Source organism: Trichomycterus rosablanca, chromosome 2 (genome assembly GCF_030014385.1).
Source record: "Trichomycterus rosablanca isolate fTriRos1 chromosome 2, fTriRos1.hap1, whole genome shotgun sequence".
In the NCBI taxonomy this organism is placed as follows: domain Eukaryota; kingdom Metazoa; phylum Chordata; class Actinopteri; order Siluriformes; family Trichomycteridae; genus Trichomycterus; species Trichomycterus rosablanca.
This window is the reverse complement of record NC_085989.1, coordinates 3566218-3585325: the sequence shown is the minus strand read 5'-3', so window position 1 is coordinate 3585325 and position 19108 is coordinate 3566218. Positions and strand designations below refer to the sequence as shown.

Here is a 19108-nt window from a genome sequence, read left to right as displayed (position 1 = left end):
CATGCACATGCTTGTGCATACAAGTACGTACACACATGGCTACATTAGGACCCTCAGTCTTTAGCTACAGCCAGCCGTCCCTGCCTGGTGGACTTGTAGAGCCTAATGGCTCTGGGTATGAAGGAGCTTCTAAGCCTGTCCGTGGAGCATCTCTGTGACAGCAGCCTGTCACTAAACATGCTCCTCTGTTTAATGACCACTGTATGCAGTGGGTGACTGAAATTGTCCATGATGGAATAGAGTTTACACAGTGTCCTCTTTTCTGCCACTGTTACCAGTGGTTCCAGTTCAATGCCAACCACTGCTCCAGCTCGCCTAATCAGTTTGTACAGTCATGCTTCATCTCTCTTTTTAATGCTGCCACACGCTGCCATGCGTGTTTTCAAAAGTGACTTGTCCAGTGTGCGTTTCTGTCTTGCATCCAGTGTTTCCTGGTGGCAGCGGACCCACCGCGACCCTGGGGGAGATTAACTTTGTTTATCTCATACAGAAGGTAAATCGGCTGCTTTAAATTTACCCAAGATGCGAGGAAGTGAATTGCCCTGCTTGTATTTGTTTGTTTGTTTGTTTATTAGGATTTTAACGTCATGTTTTATACTTACACAGGTTACATTCATGACAGAGACGGTAGTTACTCATTACACAAGGTTCATCAGTTCACACAAGGTTACATCGAACACAGTCCTGGACAATTTAGTATCTCCAATTCACCTCACTTGCATGTCTTTGGACTGTGGGAGGAAGTCGGAGCACCCGGAGGAAACCTAACCCACTACTGCTGGAATCCAGGGTTTGAATCCCATACATACAGGCATGATGGCTGTGCCTGCGGGTAGCTGAGGGCCTGTATTGTCCTTTGGTGTGTTACTGCATTGCGCCCAGTGATTCTGGAGAAACCGGATCCACGGTGAACCGGACTAGGATATAAGTGATAATTAAATGAAATGAAGTATACAAATCCATGCACTGAATCATTTTTTGTAGACATAACTAATCAATATTCCTTAAGATGAAACTGGCTGATCTGTTTTTTAGTCTGTATCAGGTTCCAATAGAGCAATGATGAACGGTGTAACTGATTTACACTGAACGCTGTTATTTAAATACACTGATCTGTGTACGTCTACAGTGCTGTTAATGTTCTACGCCATTGATCAATTTATTTCAACCCTCTGCCGAATAAGCATTAAATGGTCTAGTATTAAGTAAATCTATTTTATATTTACATCCATTTATTATTTTGTATGCTATACCTATAAAACAGATAAAATTTGTGGGTGTACAGTTACTGACTTGTATACTTTGTCCCCTGCTCCCTCATACCCAAGGGACCAGATGATGTTTGGGTGGTGGGCCATTCTCAGCACTGCAATGATACTAACATGGTGGTGTGTGTGTTGTTCTGTTACGAGTGTATCAGGTGCAGCAGTGTTGTTGGGAATTTTAAATGGTTGTAGGTGTACAGTTAGAGCCCAGGGCTATTTTCTTTCTATATTTGTATTTTATAAACATTTAGGTTCACCATGCAAGCAAAGTCTGGTCACTGGGGGGGTCAGTTTTGATTGAGAAATGTAATACAGGGGGTCGACAAAGCTTTGCTAGGAAATGTTCTTCTCATACTCATCTTTATTCATACCTTCATTTTCAAGAATTGCTTCATGCTGATCAGGGTCTTTGTCAGGAAAACAAAACACCAATCCATCACTCACATTTGGGTCTTAGCAGCCAATTTAACTACTGCATTTTTGTGGAATAAGGGTAGAGATAAACAAAATGCCTGAAGAAATCTCACATGGAGAGAATATGCCAAACTCCACACAGGCAGATACAGTAGCAAAAAAGAAAGGGGGTCGAATGTGTAGTTTCTGGAAATCTGGCATTGTATTGTACCCACACTAGCTGTTTAGCCTTCTTAACATCTCACAGTAATGTTAATTAAAATACTGATGTAAACTTAAATATATGAATGTAATGAATAAAGCTTATCATGTCTTACTAATATTCAAGCATAAATTTGAATAAGTCTTCATAAATTCTTTCTTTATTTAAAATACAGATTAGCAATTAGCACGTAGCATTTCAGCTAACCAACACCTGGTGGCGATGTATGCCCATATTCCATGAACACATCGAGGACTAATCGGAAAATGATGTTTACAAGACAGGACGATAAAAAGCTGTTTAAAATAGCAGCATGTTATTCGAGCAAATGGTAACAAGACTGCGAGAATCTGCCAGCATATGAGGATGAACATGAATTTCATGAATACAAATGGCACAGCACTGCAAAAACAACAATCATTTATAAAACAGTGATTTCAGACAGCTAGTCATGAATAAATCTGAACAAATACCCACAATGAAATTTGTATTAGATGCTATTTTGTGAATATTTATACATTAGGTATTGCATATTTATCACACAATGATTTTGAATGGAAGAACACAGACTATTGCATAACGTAAAAACAACATTATAAAACATGAACAAGAAATAAAGAGTTCAAGTTCAAGAGTTGAAGAGAGGCTTTATTGTCATTTTAGCTGTATACAAGTATATATTGACAACATGGACCAGGGTGCAACATAGACAAAAAGTGCAAGACAATACAATATACACAGTATAATAAATACAAAAGACATTTCTAATCTAAAAAAGTAATTAAACGAGACAAGAGTAGTGTTGGGCGTTGATGAACACATTTCATGTTAGCACTAATTGTAGGTGAATGTTTAGAGACCAAAGCTATCTCCTTTCTATATCTATATTTTATTAACATTTAGGTTCACCATGCAAGTATAATCTGGTAACTGGAGTCACTTCTCATTGATAAATGTAATACACGGGGTCAAGCTTTGCTAAGAAATGTTCTTCTCATACTCATATTTATTCATATCCATCATTTTCAGGAATTGCTTCATGCTGATCAGGGTCTGTCAGGAAAACAGAACGCCAATCGAAGAGTAGTGTTGGCCAGTACATGGTACTAAGTAAATGATAGATAGATAGACAGACAGACAGACAGACATACACTTTATTGATCCCAAAGGAAATTAAAGACCCAGTAGCACAATACAACAAATAATTAACAGTCCAAAACAAAACAAAAGCAAACAGAAAAACTACAACTGAGTATTTATTGTATTTTACACTATGCGTGAGGTATAGTTTCAGTGTAAAGATTGAATAGTAATTAAATTATTAAATATTAAAGTGACGTGACAATATTGCACAATGAGGCCAATATAGCCATATATATATATATATATATATATATATATATATATACAGTGTATCACAAAAGTGAGTACACCCCTCACATTTCTGCAGATATTTAAGTATATCTTTTCATGGGACAACACTGACAAAATGACACTTTGACACAATGAAAAGTAGTCTGTGTGCAGCTTATATAACAGTGTAAATTTATTCTTCCCTCAAAATAACTCAATATACAGCCATTAATGTCTAAACCACCGGCAACAAAAGTGAGTACACCCCTAAGAGACTACACCCCTAAATGTCCAAATTGAGCACTGCTTGTCATTTTCCCTCCAAAATATCATGTGATTTGTTAGTGTTACTAGGTCTCAGGTGTGCATAGGGAGCAGGTGTGTTCAATTTAGTAGTACAGCTCTCACACTCTCTCATACTGGTCACTGAAAGTTCCAACATGGCACCTCATGGCAAATAACTCTCTTAGGATCTTAAAAGACGAATTGTTGCGCTACATGAAGATGGCCAAGGCTACAAGAAGATTGCCAACACCCTGAAACTGAGCTGCAGCACAGTGGCCAAGATCATCCAGCGTTTTAAAAGAGCAGGGTCCACTCAGAACAGACCTCGCGTTGGTCGTCCAAAGAAGCTGAGTGCACGTGCTCAGCGTCACATCCAACTGCTGTCTTTGAAAGATAGGCGCAGGAGTGCTGTCAGCATTGCTGCAGAGATTGAAAAGGTGGGGGGTCAGCCTGTCAGTGCTCAGACCATACGCCGCACACTACATCAAATTGGTCTGCATGGCTGTCACCCCAGAAGGAAGCCTCTTCTGAAGTCTCTACACAAGAAAGCCTGCAAACAGTTTGCTGAAGACATGTCAACAAAGGACATGGATTACTGGAACCATGTCCTATGGTCTGATGAGACCAAGATTAATTTGTTTGGTTCAGATGGTCTCAAGCATGTGTGGCGGCAATCAGGTGAGGAGTACAAAGATAAGTGTGTCATGCCTACAGTCAAGCATGGTGGTGGGAATGCCATGGTCTGGGGCTGCATGAATGCAGCAGGTGTTGGGGAGTTACATTTCATTGAGGGACACATGAACTCCAGTATGTACTGTGAAATACTGAAGCAGAGCATGATCCCCTCCCTCCGGAAACTGGGTCGCAGGGCAGTGTTCCAGCATGATAATGACCCCAAACACACCTCTAAGACGACCACTGCTTTATTGAAGAGGCTGAGGGTAAAGGTGATGGACTGGCCAAGCATGTCTCCAGACCTAAACCCAATAGAACATCTTTGGGGCATCCTCAAACGGAAGGTGGAGGAGCGCAAAGTCTCGAATATCCGCCAGCTCCGTGATGTCGTCATGGAGGAGTGGAAAAGCATTCCAGTGGCAACCTGTGAAGCTCTGGTAAACTCCATGCCCAGGAGAGTTAAGGCAGTTCTGGGAAATAATGGTGGCCACACAAAATATTGACACTTCAGGGGTGTACTCACTTTTGTTGCCGGTGGTTTAGACATTAATGGCTGTATATTGAGTTATTTTGAGGGAAGAATAAATTTACACTGTTATATAAGCTGCACACAGACTACTTTTCATTGTGTCAAAGTGTCATTTTGTCAGTGTTGTCCCATGAAAAGATATACTTAAATATCTGCAGAAATGTGAGGGGTGTACTCACTTTTGTGATACACTGTATATATGTATACACATACACACATTCACATATTCAAATACATACACATATACAGTATATACACATGCACATGCATACAAGTACGTACACACATGGCTACATTAGGACCCTCAGTCTTTAGTAAAGGGTTTTTGAATAGAAACATATTCAACCTCCATAAAACCTCAAAAAAATGTTATGACCACAGCTACACAAATTTTTTATTATTTTGCTTTAGTCTTTTACTGCACTGTGGAGCAATTTCAGCTCCTTCAGATCAGACACATTTCAAGGTCTTACCGTAGCATCTCTGTAGGGTTCAGGTTAGGACTTTGGGACACTTCAACACTTCAGGCTTACCCTTACCTCAAGATTTCTTTTTAAACCGAGGTTGGAATTCATTGTTTTTTTAATAAGACGAAGTCGTCCATGTTCTGGTAGAGCAAATCCTCATCACACCATCACACCACCACCAGCATGTTTGAAATATTAGTCAGCGTTTCTTATATTAAACAGTATTTGCTTTTTAAAAAAAATATAATGACAACCTTGTTAACTTGAATATGAGCCCAAAATGCTAGAAAATGATCTAGGTGTTATTTAATAAAGTCTAAGTCTGTCTCTAAAGTTAGAGCTGTCTGAAGGTCATCAGATGTTTTTTTTTCTGGGATCTTTTGACATTTTATAAAGAAGTTTCCTTTCCTTGGAGAAATTTCACATGGCCAGACACTTTTGGGTAGATCTACCTTAAACTACCAGGAGCAAACATACACATTTTATATCAATATCACACATCTTTGACCTTCAGTAGAATCAATTTATGTGGGTAGCAAAGCTAATATAATATAAATAGTAAGCTGTAAGACAATTTCATTGATTTAATTTGAATATTTTTAATGTTTTACAATATTATATATAAATTATTGGACAGAGGTAGCTCAGTGGTTAAGGTACTGGACTAGCAATCGGAAGCTTGCTAATTTAAGCCCCACCACCACCAAGTTGCTGCTTTTTGACCCTTCAACCCCAATCCCTCAATCATTGCTCTCTAATTAGCTACACATCTACATGTGTAATGTAAATTATAGAGAAAAGTGGACAGGGCACTATCACAGTGCAACACAATTTAGAACACCCAATCCACCTTCCAAAACCCACATGAGCAGAACATGCAAGTCCTCACAGGGTTCTCAGAACCCATGTTACTGTGCAGTATCCAATCTCTCTGGTCTTCCACTGTGTCCTCAAATTACCTAAATACCTGATTTCTATGACTTAGATTAATAAATTAATACGTCATACACAGCAACAAATGTCCAAAAACTGGGTTTGAACCTCCTCCTCTTGGACCTCCCTGGTTTCCGGTCTGTAAGGAGTTTGGCACATTTTATCCTGTATTCTTGTGGGTGTCTTTTGTGTACTTTAATTCCATTGCACCTAAATTAAGTGGATTTTTTGCTCTGAAATGCCTTTAGGTGTAAACGAGTGAATAAATGTGGAACGCAAATGTGTGTCCAAATGCCTACATGTAAATACTATATACTATCATTATAGTGCTGTCAAATATTAATATATTGTTATTTATTTAAGAAAACCCAGCTGATTGTTTATGCTGGTTTGTAATGATGTACATAGTGAGTCTACCTATTCCCACCACCCCAAACTGACTGGTCTGGACTTATTTCTGGGATCAATAAAAATGGTAGCATTCGTTTTAAACTTTATAATAAGAATGTCTGCCCTGTGGTGACCTGTCCAGGGTGTTTCCTACCTTTCGCTCAATGAATCAGATCCACCGCGACCCTGACCAGCAATGTTTTACTGGTGATAAAACAGCCAATGAATGATTATTTATTTTGGACTGATTACTTATTGTCAAATATAATGGTATGTTTATATTTATATATTTATTATATATTACTTAGCTTCCCTAGCTCATACAACTAAGACAAAAACACATACAAGCCTTCATTAGGTAACCAACATTTATTTACCATTATCAACTTTACAATAAAACCAGTAACATCTTTCAACATTAGCAAAATAAAGAACAAAATTGGTCCAATTTATTTACAGAGACGAAAAAAGCAGATCAAGGCTCACATTTAACACATAACAATTCTGCTTCTTTTTTTTTTAACTTCAAATGTGTGAACATAGCAAGCTCAAATGTGTGTATCATGTATGTGTATGTGAGTTTCAGCCAAGATAAAAATTAAAATGCGCTCTCAAACAAGACAAAGCCTTCTGGATATTTAAAATGGTTCTCTATACACCACAAAATACTTAAATTTGGGTTAAAATGTAGAAAGTTGGCGAGTCTTTTTTCATCTTTTTTTCTATTTTAACAGTCATTACATGTGGTGATATTTATCCGGCACATCTTGCTTTATTATCTCAGCATCTCTGTGGTGGTGGGATTGACAGATGCCGGTTCTTCATTTCATTCTGGTGCTCTTGCTCCTGCTAATCGGTGACGGCCTAAATTCAAGTCCCAGATCTTTGAGCCATTTATAGGGAGGTGAAAGTGGATCTAGTCTGTCGTTTTGTTTCATTGATCTTGAAGAAAGTGGCACGAGGAGTCTCTTTTTCAACATACATGTGTATATATACATATACATATATCCATGTATATATACATATGTATACATATACACATATATATATAAATATATATATAGATTTTTTTTTCTTGAAAAACAGTTCACAACAGTTCCTTGTGATGCACAATTACTCCTTCTGTTCAGACGCTGCAGGCGTCGAGGCAGTCTCCTCTGTAGGTTTTGTGGGCTCAGCGGCAGGAGTGGTGGCAGGAGCTGCCTCCTCCTTGGGGGCAGCGGCCTCCTCGGTTTTGGGTGGAGCCTCCTCGGTTTTGGGGGTCTCAGCAGGAGCAGGAGCTGCGTTCTCCTCCGACTTGGCCTCCTCCTCCTTTTTCTCCTCGGCCGCTCCGTTCTCGGTCGGTTTCTCCTCTTTCTTCTCCTCCTCCTTCACAGCCTCCTCTTTCACCTCGGTGCTTGCCTTCTTGTTTTTCTTCAGTGACAGCCCCTTGAATTTGAATGAATTCTTCAGGGAGAACTTCTTTTTCTTCTTTTTGCCGGTCTCCTTGTCTGCCTCGCCTTCAGGCTTGGTGCCCTCACCCTCGGTGGCTGGAGCTGGCTCAATGGCATCTCCAGATCCCGCTTCGGCATCCTTGGCTGCCTCGGCTGAGCCGTTGGTCTCTGCCAAGTCGCCCTCTGTCTTGACAGACACGTCTCCGTTCGTCTTGACATGTCCGTTCTCCTGGAATAGATCATAAAATACATTTAATCCAACTGGAGACATGTAGGGTATGATGTAGACTTCGAATGTCTCGACACAAAGACGGTCTGGCAGGTTACGCCTTGCAGTACTACGAGTGGTCAGACGGGGGCGAACGTGCCACACGGACCACCGACCGACGCGCCATCAGACGGCGCGTCCAGACAAAGGACTGCGAAAATCGATCGACGATTTTTAACGCGTTTTGTTTCAGATTTTTTTTACTATCTACGGATTAAACTCGCATGTCTAGACATGTCTAGAATGAAATAATGCATTTTTGCCTTTTTAAGAATTTTAAACTACTGGACCACCTGGTGCGTCTGAGCATTAACAGTGGAACAATGGAATTACGCGTATTCAATATAGATATCCACATTTTCAGCATCACTAATATAGAATTTCGTTTGAAAAAAGGACAAAAATACATCCTAAGGAAATCAATCGAACGATTTCTTAATCTCTTGGCAGTGAAAGAGGAATTGCGCGTTTTTGTGCGTCTGGAGCGCACTCACGTCGAATGACGAAATTCTTATAATTAATATAAGATATCATATATGTGTGTATATTCCAATCATCCATGATATGTTCATAAGTCATAATTTAGAGGGTTTTTTTTAAAAAGAAAAATTCAATCGCGATCAAAAATCGTGCAACAAGAGACCGAGCAAGTGCGCATATCCAAAAAACGCATCGATTTACGCATCGAAAAACGGACTTTAAATAATAATTTTATTGAAATCTAGTTTTTAAAACCAGATTTAATTGTTTCCACTAATCTAAGCGCACACAGCAAACACAAGGCAGGCGCTCCTGGCACTGATCTGGGTGGGTGTGTCGGGTACCGGATGCCCACCTGTCCGTTAGTCTTGGCAGCAGCCGGGTCGGCGGATGCATCAGCGGCGGCTTTTCCCTCGGCGGTCACTCCTCCCTTAGATGCCTGGGATCCCATCCTGCTCTTCTTTTGGGTGTTTTTAGTTGAAATTCAACAAAAAAAAGCCTCAATTAGGCAAAATGCAAGTAAATCCACCAACAGGCGTCGAGTGAATCCAAAATCAGCGCGACCAGGCTGGGTTTGTTTTTCCTGTAATAAAATGCAGAGCTACTCTAGTAATAATAACACAGGAGGAGTTCACAGCTCCGCTCCGTCCGTCGCTACTACTAAACCAATACTAGTTCAACTGCGCTTGAAGATAACACTGGCTCCACCCAGGGGTGTGGCACAGATTCGACAGCCAATCAAAACGAAGAACCTCCCTTCTGTGGGTCCAGCCTACGTGGTCAATATGAAAGCGGGGAAAACCATGGAGGTGAAGTGATTGGTGATGGACCTGTTGAACCGCTGAAAATAAAAATCAACTAATTGTGGAAATTCAGAATATGAGCTGAATAGTCATAATGCATAAAGAAAGTGTTCATCATCCAAACTATCCAAACAAGTCAGCTACAAAACTAGCCTGTGACCAAACAGATTTGGCTTAATAAATGGTCAAAAAATACACAGAATCAGCACATTAATACAAATGAATAAATAAAAGACTACAAATGCGACACAAGAAAATAAAATGCTTTTAGAATCAATAAACTATCTGATTATTTAAAATATAACAATGATTACATAGATTACATTATAGGTGAATGCATGAATACAGTAAATAAATGTAAATTCTGTTAATATGATTCCAATGATAAGAAATATATAAAATAATCTGTTTACTATTAGAACCATATCAAATAAAAAGTGGAGAAAACTATTGCGAGGCACTAGGGTGCTGGGTGGGGCTGCTAAAGATTAGGGTGTCTCTTGTGTTTTTAGAACAAAATACATGGAACAACTTCATTTTGATCAGGGTCGCAGGGTATACCCTACCAGAGGCCAGGTTTAAACCCAGGTCCTTATAAACCACGTTGCCGTTTGGCACCAACACTACCCGCTGCACCACTGTGCCACTAAAAATAAATCATGTTTTTAGATATATTATATTCTATGACACATAAAAACCCTTTTCTGATCAGGGTCCAGTTTTACCTGGAATCATGAGATGCAGGGCAGGAATGCACACACGACCTGGTGCCACCTGGGCATCCAGTTCACCTTCTGCATGATTTGAGAGATTTAAGAATGCAAAACTTTTAATATAGACATATACATTTACGGCATTTATCAGACGCTTTTATCCAAAGCAACTTACAGTACTGTGATAGTTGAAGGTTTGGGGCCTTGCTCAGGGGCCCAACAGTGGCAACCTGGCAGTGGTGGGGCTTGAACCAGCGACCTATCAATTACTAGTCCGGTACCTTCATTCTATAAATTTTCACTGACCGCTTTATCCTGATCAGGATATGCAGCAAATATGCAAATAATCACCTGAATGTCTCACAATATTAGCTGTGGACAAATAAGACAAAAGTTAAATGTGAAGTATGGTGGAGGGAGTTTGCTGCAATTTGCCCACTGATTCTGAGGAAACTGGACCCACCGCAACCTTGACCAACATAAAGTGGTGGTAACAAACATGAAAATGAAATGAAATTAATGAACGAATATCGAATATAACATGTAAAATATAGCATGTCAGTTGGAATCAGTTATTGATATAAATAAATACGTTTTTACTAAAAGCTTTACCATGATCAGGGTTGCGGTGGGTCAGGCACTACCTGAAATCATTGGACGCCAGGCGGTAATACACCCTCGACAAGGCGGCATTTTGTTACAAGTCAACACACAAGTTATTATGAAGTGTTTCCAGGTGGTACAGGACCCTCAGTGACCCTAACCAGGCTAATAAAAATAAGTAAATAAATAAATAAATCATTTCCGAACTGGTGACTTATAATCATCATGTCATTCAAACCTACAGAAAGTGAAGAGAATTGATTTTTATACATCTATTGTGAGCCTGGTTGATGGTGGCACGGTAGAGTGGGTGCTGCACAGCGATGCGGTCCTGGAAACTTGGGTTTGATCCATGTTTCTGGTTACAGTGTGCTGGTAGTTTGGTATGTTCTACATGTATCTGAAAACATAAGAAGCTTGATTAGCTGCTCTGAATTGCCCCGAGATGTGAATGATTGAATGAATTACCATGACTGTATAAGCAGCTCATGCTCAGTGTTTTTGGGCAGCGCTGAACCCAGCACGACCCTGACCAGGATGAATCTGTGTATGTTAATCAAGATTGTAACGTTATGCTTGGGTATCTTACCCTCATGCTTTCTTTCTTTCTTTCTTTTTTTGTTGCCAAATGACAAACTCTGTACTGTGTAAATGATTGAGGAATGCAGGGCACCTCATTACTGACTTGCCAGATCCTCAGAATAAATAAAATGCATTATTTGTGTCAGACAGATGAGAAAACGTCATGAATAAGCCCGTATATTTAAACAGGCTCTGCTTTTTCCACACACAGTTGGAGAGTAAAGTCGTGGAGACTTACAGTGCTCAGAGCTTTTGTCATGTGCTTTATTTCCATGATGACTGGACTGGTCTGGACACACCAGCTCATTCTGTACTCTTCACACTGGCCTTTCTTCCCAAATCAGCTGGTGTGAAAGCCCTCATTGTGGGGAGATGAGTGGAGACTCGGGGTGAATTCAGACGGCCGTGATAGGCCACAGAGGAGCCTGCATTTCACACGTTGCTCTTTAACAGAGATGCGGCCTCATTGTTTCGGTGTTTAATGTCCCCGCGGAGAGGCTTATCACAGAGGAGATAAGTGCGCCGGGCTTGAGAGGGCTGACCCGGGGCATGAATGTGAATGAGAGTGTTGATGGGCCTGTGACGGGACGGAGGAGTTGAGAACTGTTATCACACACCTTTCCCCTATCGTGAGTGTATGGATCACAGTGGGGGGCGAGGCACTAGGGTGCTGGGTGTGGCTGCTAAATATTCGGGTGTCTCTCACGTTTTTAGAACAATATACAGTACATGGAGCAACTTTATTCTGTTCAGGGTTGCAGTGGTATACCTTACTTATCTGCTCAGACCGGAGGCAAGGTTAAAACCCAGGTCCTTATGAACCACGTTGCCGTGTGGCACCAACACTACCCGCTGCACCACTGTGCCACTAAAAATAAATCATGTTTTCGTGTATATTATGTTCTATGACACACAAAAACCCTTTTCTGATCAGGGGTCCATCTGAAAACCTGGGCATCCAGTCCACCTTCTGCATGATTTGAGAGACAGACATATACATTTACATTTTCAGCATCTAGCAGACGCTTTTGTCCCTACAGTACTGTGATAGTATATATTGTCTAAGCAATTGAGGGTTAAGGGCCTTGCTCAAGGACCCAACAGTGGCAACTTGACGGGGATTTGAACCAGCAACCTTTTGATTACTAGTCTGGTACCCTAACCGCTAAGCTGCAACTGCTGCCCTCCAACTGATATGGGAGTTAAACCCAATATTCATTCTATTAATTTTTACTGGCCCCTTTATCCTGGTCAGGGTCAAGGTGCAGCTGGCGTGCTATCTGGAAACACTAGCCATAAGGCAGGAATTCGCTTTACCAAAGTTCACTTACTCACTCAGTACACCTTCTGCATGTTTTGGGTTTTATTAGAAGATTTAAAAAAGTACCAGAGGAAAAACCAACAATACGTAGGGCGAACATGCCAAAACTCCTCCCACACAGTAAAAGGCAGTGGTTTGAACCCAGGCCCATCTGTGCTACAGTGCTCAGTTCTGCCTAATATATTAATATTAGGCAGAGCTGGTAAAGTAGGTGCCTCGCAGCAGCAGAGTTCTGAGGACCTGGGTTCGATCCTTGCCCTCAGCCAGTCTTCCCTATATTTGCTTGGGTTTCTGTTCAAAGTAAAACATACAGAAGGTGGATTGGTCTTGGATTGGTACATGTGAGTTGCACTTTTGTGAAAATAAATGTTGGAAACATGCTTGGTATTATGTTTGTACTAATGTGTGTGTGTGTGTGTGTGTGTGTGTGTGTGTGTGTGTGTGTGTGTATGTGTGTGTGGTCAGCTCTTATTATAGAAAGTAAACTTTTTTAACCTTTCCTCTTTCAGCTCAGCCGGGCTGGTTAGGGAAGTGCAAGGCGAGAGTTTTTTTCATTGCTCAAGACAGACAGAGTTGAAGTGAAGTTTGCCCTGGATTTCGAGAAGAGTGCAGCGAGAGGACAAACGTATGAGACGAGTATTCCACGCTCTCTTTTTTACACTTCGGAGCATCTCACATGTTTGGCCCCTGTCTCGTCACGGCTTCGGGGCACCGAACTGGTTTCAGCGATGTTCGACATGGGCCATCTTATCTCGGGCTCTTTTTTTTTCTTCCTCACCAAACTCAATGGCTCTTTTTGTCTTGTTGCCCAGATTTCATGCCTGAATACAGAGTGAGATTTATATCCTGAAAAGACTCTATTGTTCTCCTTTCAGAAAGCCAGCTGATGAGAATCACAAGTCGGGGTGAGGGGAGGCCGGGGGTGGGGTGGGATGGTGTGAACGAGTCGTCAGGGGAATCATCCACGTCGAATGGCTCACTATGAATTAAATATTCAACATTAAAAATTCAGAAGGAGGCCAGTTTTTTATACAGTGGTGTGGAAAAGTAACCGCCCCTTCAGCCCTGTCGTTGTGGATTTGACTAAACTGGATTTTTCTTGAACAGAATTTGAATGAAGGTGTGTTTTGCAAACCAGATTATCATTCACATCAGGGGATAAACTTATCCAGCATTCATGTCAGCCTTAATTGCCCCCAGTAACTGTAACTGTGATTCACATTTACATGTATCACACCAGCAGATGCTTTTATCCAAGCAATTGGGGCTTAAGGACCTTGCCTTGGGGACCTAGGTGGCATATTAACAGTGGTGGGGCTTAAAGATATGACCTTCTGTTCAATAGTCCAGTTTAACTTTAACTGCTGAACTAACGCTGCCCACAACCTACAAGTTTCAACCACAAAGCCAGTGAATTAAGTTAGGATAGTTTGTTTGGACCAAAAAGGAAACAGAACAGAACAGTGGTCTCTGGCTTTGGTCAAGAAGAAAGTCCAAACTATCCACATTCCCCCTTCTTTACTTTCAAATTGACTCCACCTAAGAAACAGTGTTTTTCTGCTAAGGCTGTAATCCGTCTGGATGATCAGATGCAGTCCAAAAATCCAACCAGCCAACCAAACAACTAACCAACCAATCAACCGACCAACTAACCAATCAACCAACCAGCCAAGCAAACAACCAATCAGCCAAGCAAACAACCAATCAGCCAACCAAACAACCAACCAGCCAAGCAAACAACTAATCAGCCAACCAGCCAAGCAAACAACCAATCAACCAACCAACCAGCCAAGCAAACAACCAATCAACCAACTAATCAGCCAACCAGCCAAGCAAACAACCAATCAACCAACCAACTAACCAGCCAAGCAAACAACTAATCAGCAAAGCAAACAACCAATCAGCCAACTAATCAGCCAACCAGCCAACCATCCAACCAACCAGCCAAGCAAACAACCAATCAGCCAACAAGCCAGGCAAACAACCATTCAAACGACCAACCAACCAACCAGTCAACCAAACAACCAGCCAAAAAATTTACTCACCAACCAACCAACCAACCAGCCGACCAATCAATCAAAAGCTCCTACAAAACTGGCCCGCCATAATTCATCAGCTGTAGGCATCAGTGTCCTCAGTCAAGCAAGCTCACTTTGACATAAGCTTAGAGGCTTGACTGAATTCTGTTGCTGATCGTGACCACAGAATAGAAGAGGGTTTTGTGTAAGGTGGAGTTCAGGTGGGCAACCTTGGTAAAACGTTTACTGTTCCATTTACTGTATGTTTTAATAGGTCAGGTTCATAAAATCCAAATTATTGAAAGTGTTTTTTTTATTGAAAGACAAAGAAGTATGTGTTTATTCAATTACAAAATTGTTTAATTTTAAAGCCATGACACACACATGTAGGCTCTTTACAAGCCTTTAACTTCAACTGTGTGTATTTTCGGGAAACAAAAAACCCAAAACAAACCCTAATTTAACTAATTGTATTGCAAAATAGGTACACAGTTATAGTGCCCAGCTCTGGGCTGAATCCTGTCTCGTTTGAACTGTCATTGATCCATGAGGAAAGCTAAGAAGCTCAGCATGTGTCTACAGCAGCGTGAGCATATGGCACGAGGATCCAGAAGACAGATGTCCAAGATGCCCAGAGACAAAAGATGAAAAAATCTTGACTTTTGCTTTGAGCTTTAGTGCGGGGGTAATAAGGTCAAAGCCTGGGTACCTATTGCGTGCCTCACACTGGGACCAACTGGCATGAAGCGAGTCCACTTACCATCATGAGCTCAGTTCTGATAGTGGTGTTTGCCATTCTTCTGGTGAATTAACATTTAATATGATTTAATAACCTGATTCCAAAATGATAAGATGGTGGCACCACAATATATATATATGACTGCACACACACACCTAATGCAATATATAACTGTTAACTAGATAGATAGACAAACAGACAGACAGATATAAAGCTAGATATATAGATAGATAGATAAACAGATGGATAGACAGACAGACAGACAGACAGACAGACAGATAAATATACAGATAGATTAGATAGATAGATAGATAGATAGATAGATAGATAGATAGATAGATAGATAGATAGATAGATAGATAGATAGATAGATAGATAGATAGCTGGATAGATAGATAGATAGAGACATACAGATGGACAAATAGATAGATGATAGATAGACAGACAGACAGAAAAACAGATAGATAGATGAATGGACAGACAGACAGACATATAGATAGACGGATGGGTAGATAGATAAATAGATAGATAGATAGATAGATAGATAGATAGATAGATAGATAGATAGATAGACAGACAGACAGATTGATAGACAGACAGACAGATTATACAGATAGACAGACAGACAGATAGCTATACAGATAGACAGACAGACAGACAGACAGACAGACAGACAGATAGATAGATAGACAGATTGATAGACAGACAGATTATACAGATAGACAGATAGACAGACAGACAGATAGATATACAGATAGATAGATAGATAGATAGATAGATAGATAGATAGATAGACAGACAGACAGACAGACAGACAGACAGACAGACAGATAGATAGATAGACAGACAGACAGACAGACAGACAGACAGACAGATAGATAGATAGATACTTTATTAATCCTGAAGGAAATATGTTACTTAATGCCTCGTGTTTCTTGTAAAACATGCAATCAGACTGAAAGTATTCATTCATTTTGGTGAGAGTCATATTGGGTCAAAGATTCTGGGCAAATACCCAGTGGTTTGACTAACAGTCATTACACACTTACTCATCCTCTTAATCACGCCAAGCAGAACTTTAGAGTGGCCTGTCCATGCCAGTTTAGCTCCAAAACAATCATTCACCTGAAAATAAACAGTGAATGAAATGTTTAAAATGAAGGAAATGTATTATTATTATCATTGTTATTATTATTATTGTTATTGTGTTAACATCTGCAACTGTCCTGTATTTTTTTGTGTCTCAATGACAGGAACTTCCTTTTAAAAAACACGTTGAATTTCAGGTCTTTCATAAGCTGTGGGGTTTCTGAAAATACGACAAACAAAAATATACGACAACAAGACAGCAGACGACAGCATTTGTATGTCTTGGCACTGATATTGGTCAAGAAAGTTTCAGTTAATGTTCCAGCTCAGTGGGGCTGAGGTCAGGACACTTTACTTTCTTTTTTCTTTATAAAGCTTTGCTTTGTGCACAGGAACAGGGAAGGGCCTTCCCTAAACTCTTGCTGTAAAGTTGAAAGTATAGTTTTATGTAATTGATTTATTTCACCTGTTAGCAACTGTTGTGGCTGAAACACAAATAACACATATTCAATAATTAAAAGGGGCGTCCCAATACTTTTGTCCATATAGTTTGTATATACTATAACATTGTTAATGTATCTGTAATAAACACATAAAATAAAGACACTGCTATAATGGATTTTATAACGATGCAGCAAATCATTTCACACTTGTCTATATTCTATCGATTCAAAACAACACCAAGCTTTTTTAGGTGAGCTGGTAATATTCTTAAACCGATTTGCCCCGACAAACCATCCAAACGTGGCACGTCACTCGCAGATCGATGTCGAATCCGCTGATTTACATCACACCAGATCTTTTCACATGCCACCACACTAGGCAGTCGATTTACACTGATGACGTGAGGTGGAATTCACCTGTGATCCCCAGATGATTCCTCCTCCTGAACACGCTGAGAAGTGTCAGGTGTTTTCTTCAGAGAGGATTCTACTGAAAATTCCAAACTCAAAGGTCATTAACCAGGCATTCGCATTAATGTTTGGCTTTATTTCAGGTTGTGTTATTTTGACGTCCAGTGTGGCTTTCACTTTTGGTTTGTGATTTGTAACTTCCCCTTTTGCCCCCCCCCCCCCCCCCCCCCCCCCCCTGACGTTTCTCCACTGCAGGCTGTATCGGGGGAATTCCATGAGGAATTCTACCGGGATTCCAGTTAACTGGGTGTTTCATAACCTCAGAAAACATGTACAGGAAACATGTACAGGAAATAGATATGATGTTACCATTATTAGGTAACCACACATACCCACCTACATTATGAAGAGGTGAGTGTAGAAAGCGAAGTAAATTGATTATTTTAATGTATAAACAGTAGGTAAATATACAAAAACATGAATAGATGTACAGAGGTTAAAACTAATGAGCCAAAACATTAGAACCACCCTTAAATGTGCCTGGCAAAATCTATTTAGTACATTTGTGCATAAGAGCTTCAGGGATTTATTAAGCTGGGTGCTGACAGTAGTTAAACCTAGATCACATGTTGAATGCAGTCAATGTAATTAAAATACAGACTTAAATAGCTTCGTTATGGCCAGATTACTGGGTTGAATATCTCCGAAACAGCAAGTGATTCTCTCGGGCTGCCGTAGCGAGTACCCACTTAACAAACTGCCAAAAGCTTGTTGGGTGACCAAGACTCATAATGCAAAAACGATGCCATGATGATGAGGACATAACAGCTATGGTGTCTGTTATGAACCAACAGAAGAGCCAGACAATTTTAATACTGGTGAAATGGTAATGTAATGGTAATGTTCTATATATGTTATATATGTTATAAATATATATGTAGATATAGATAGATAGATAGATAGATAGATAGATAGATAGATAGATAGATAGATAGATAGATAGATAGATAGATAGATAGATAGACAATGGATGGATGGATGGATGGATGGATGGATGGATGGATGGATGGATGGATGGATGGATGGATGGATGGATGGATGGATGGATAGATAGATAGATAGATAGATAGATAGATAGACAATGGATGGATGGATGGATGGATGGATGGATGGATGGATGGATGGATGGATAGATAGATAGATAGATAGATAGATAGATAGATAGATAGATAGATAGATAGACAATGGATGGATGGATGGATGGATGGATGGATGGATGGATGGATGGATGGATGGATAGATAGATAGATAGATAGATAGATAGATAGACAGACAATGGATGGATGGATGGATGGATGGATGGATGGATGAATGAATAGATGGATGGGTGGATAGATAGATGGATTAGATACCCAAGTATTATTGTACAACACTATGTAGTTAAAAATAAAATAAAGAAACGCAGAATGTAATATAATAACTATTAAAAAGTGTAATTTGCAGTAAATATAAACAGATGTGCAATGTACAATACTATGTAGATGAATAACTAGGATGAAGATTTGCACACATTTAAAATTACAGCCTGGAAGGACATAGATTGGATCCTGACCCTTCACCAATTAGTATGAACTTGGGGTGCAGTGCAAGTGGGCTGCACTTCACAGAGCGCAGACCTAAACCCCATTAAAC

The 19108-nt window shown here is 40.2% G+C and overlaps 1 protein-coding gene across 1 annotated transcript; it reads right to left on the bottom strand.

The window, feature by feature from the left end:
* Positions 1 to 6867: 6867 nt before the first annotated feature.
* On the bottom strand, positions 6868 to 9342 carry marcksl1b (MARCKS-like 1b). Its single transcript, XM_062989641.1, has 2 exons — positions 9050 to 9342; positions 6868 to 8175 (listed from the first exon to the last, which is right to left on the bottom strand). The coding sequence occupies exons 1-2, from the start codon at positions 9143 to 9145 to the stop codon at positions 7627 to 7629; spliced, it is 645 nt and encodes a 214-aa protein (XP_062845711.1). The 5' UTR covers positions 9146 to 9342; the 3' UTR covers positions 6868 to 7626.
* Positions 9343 to 19108: the final 9766 nt, after the last annotated feature.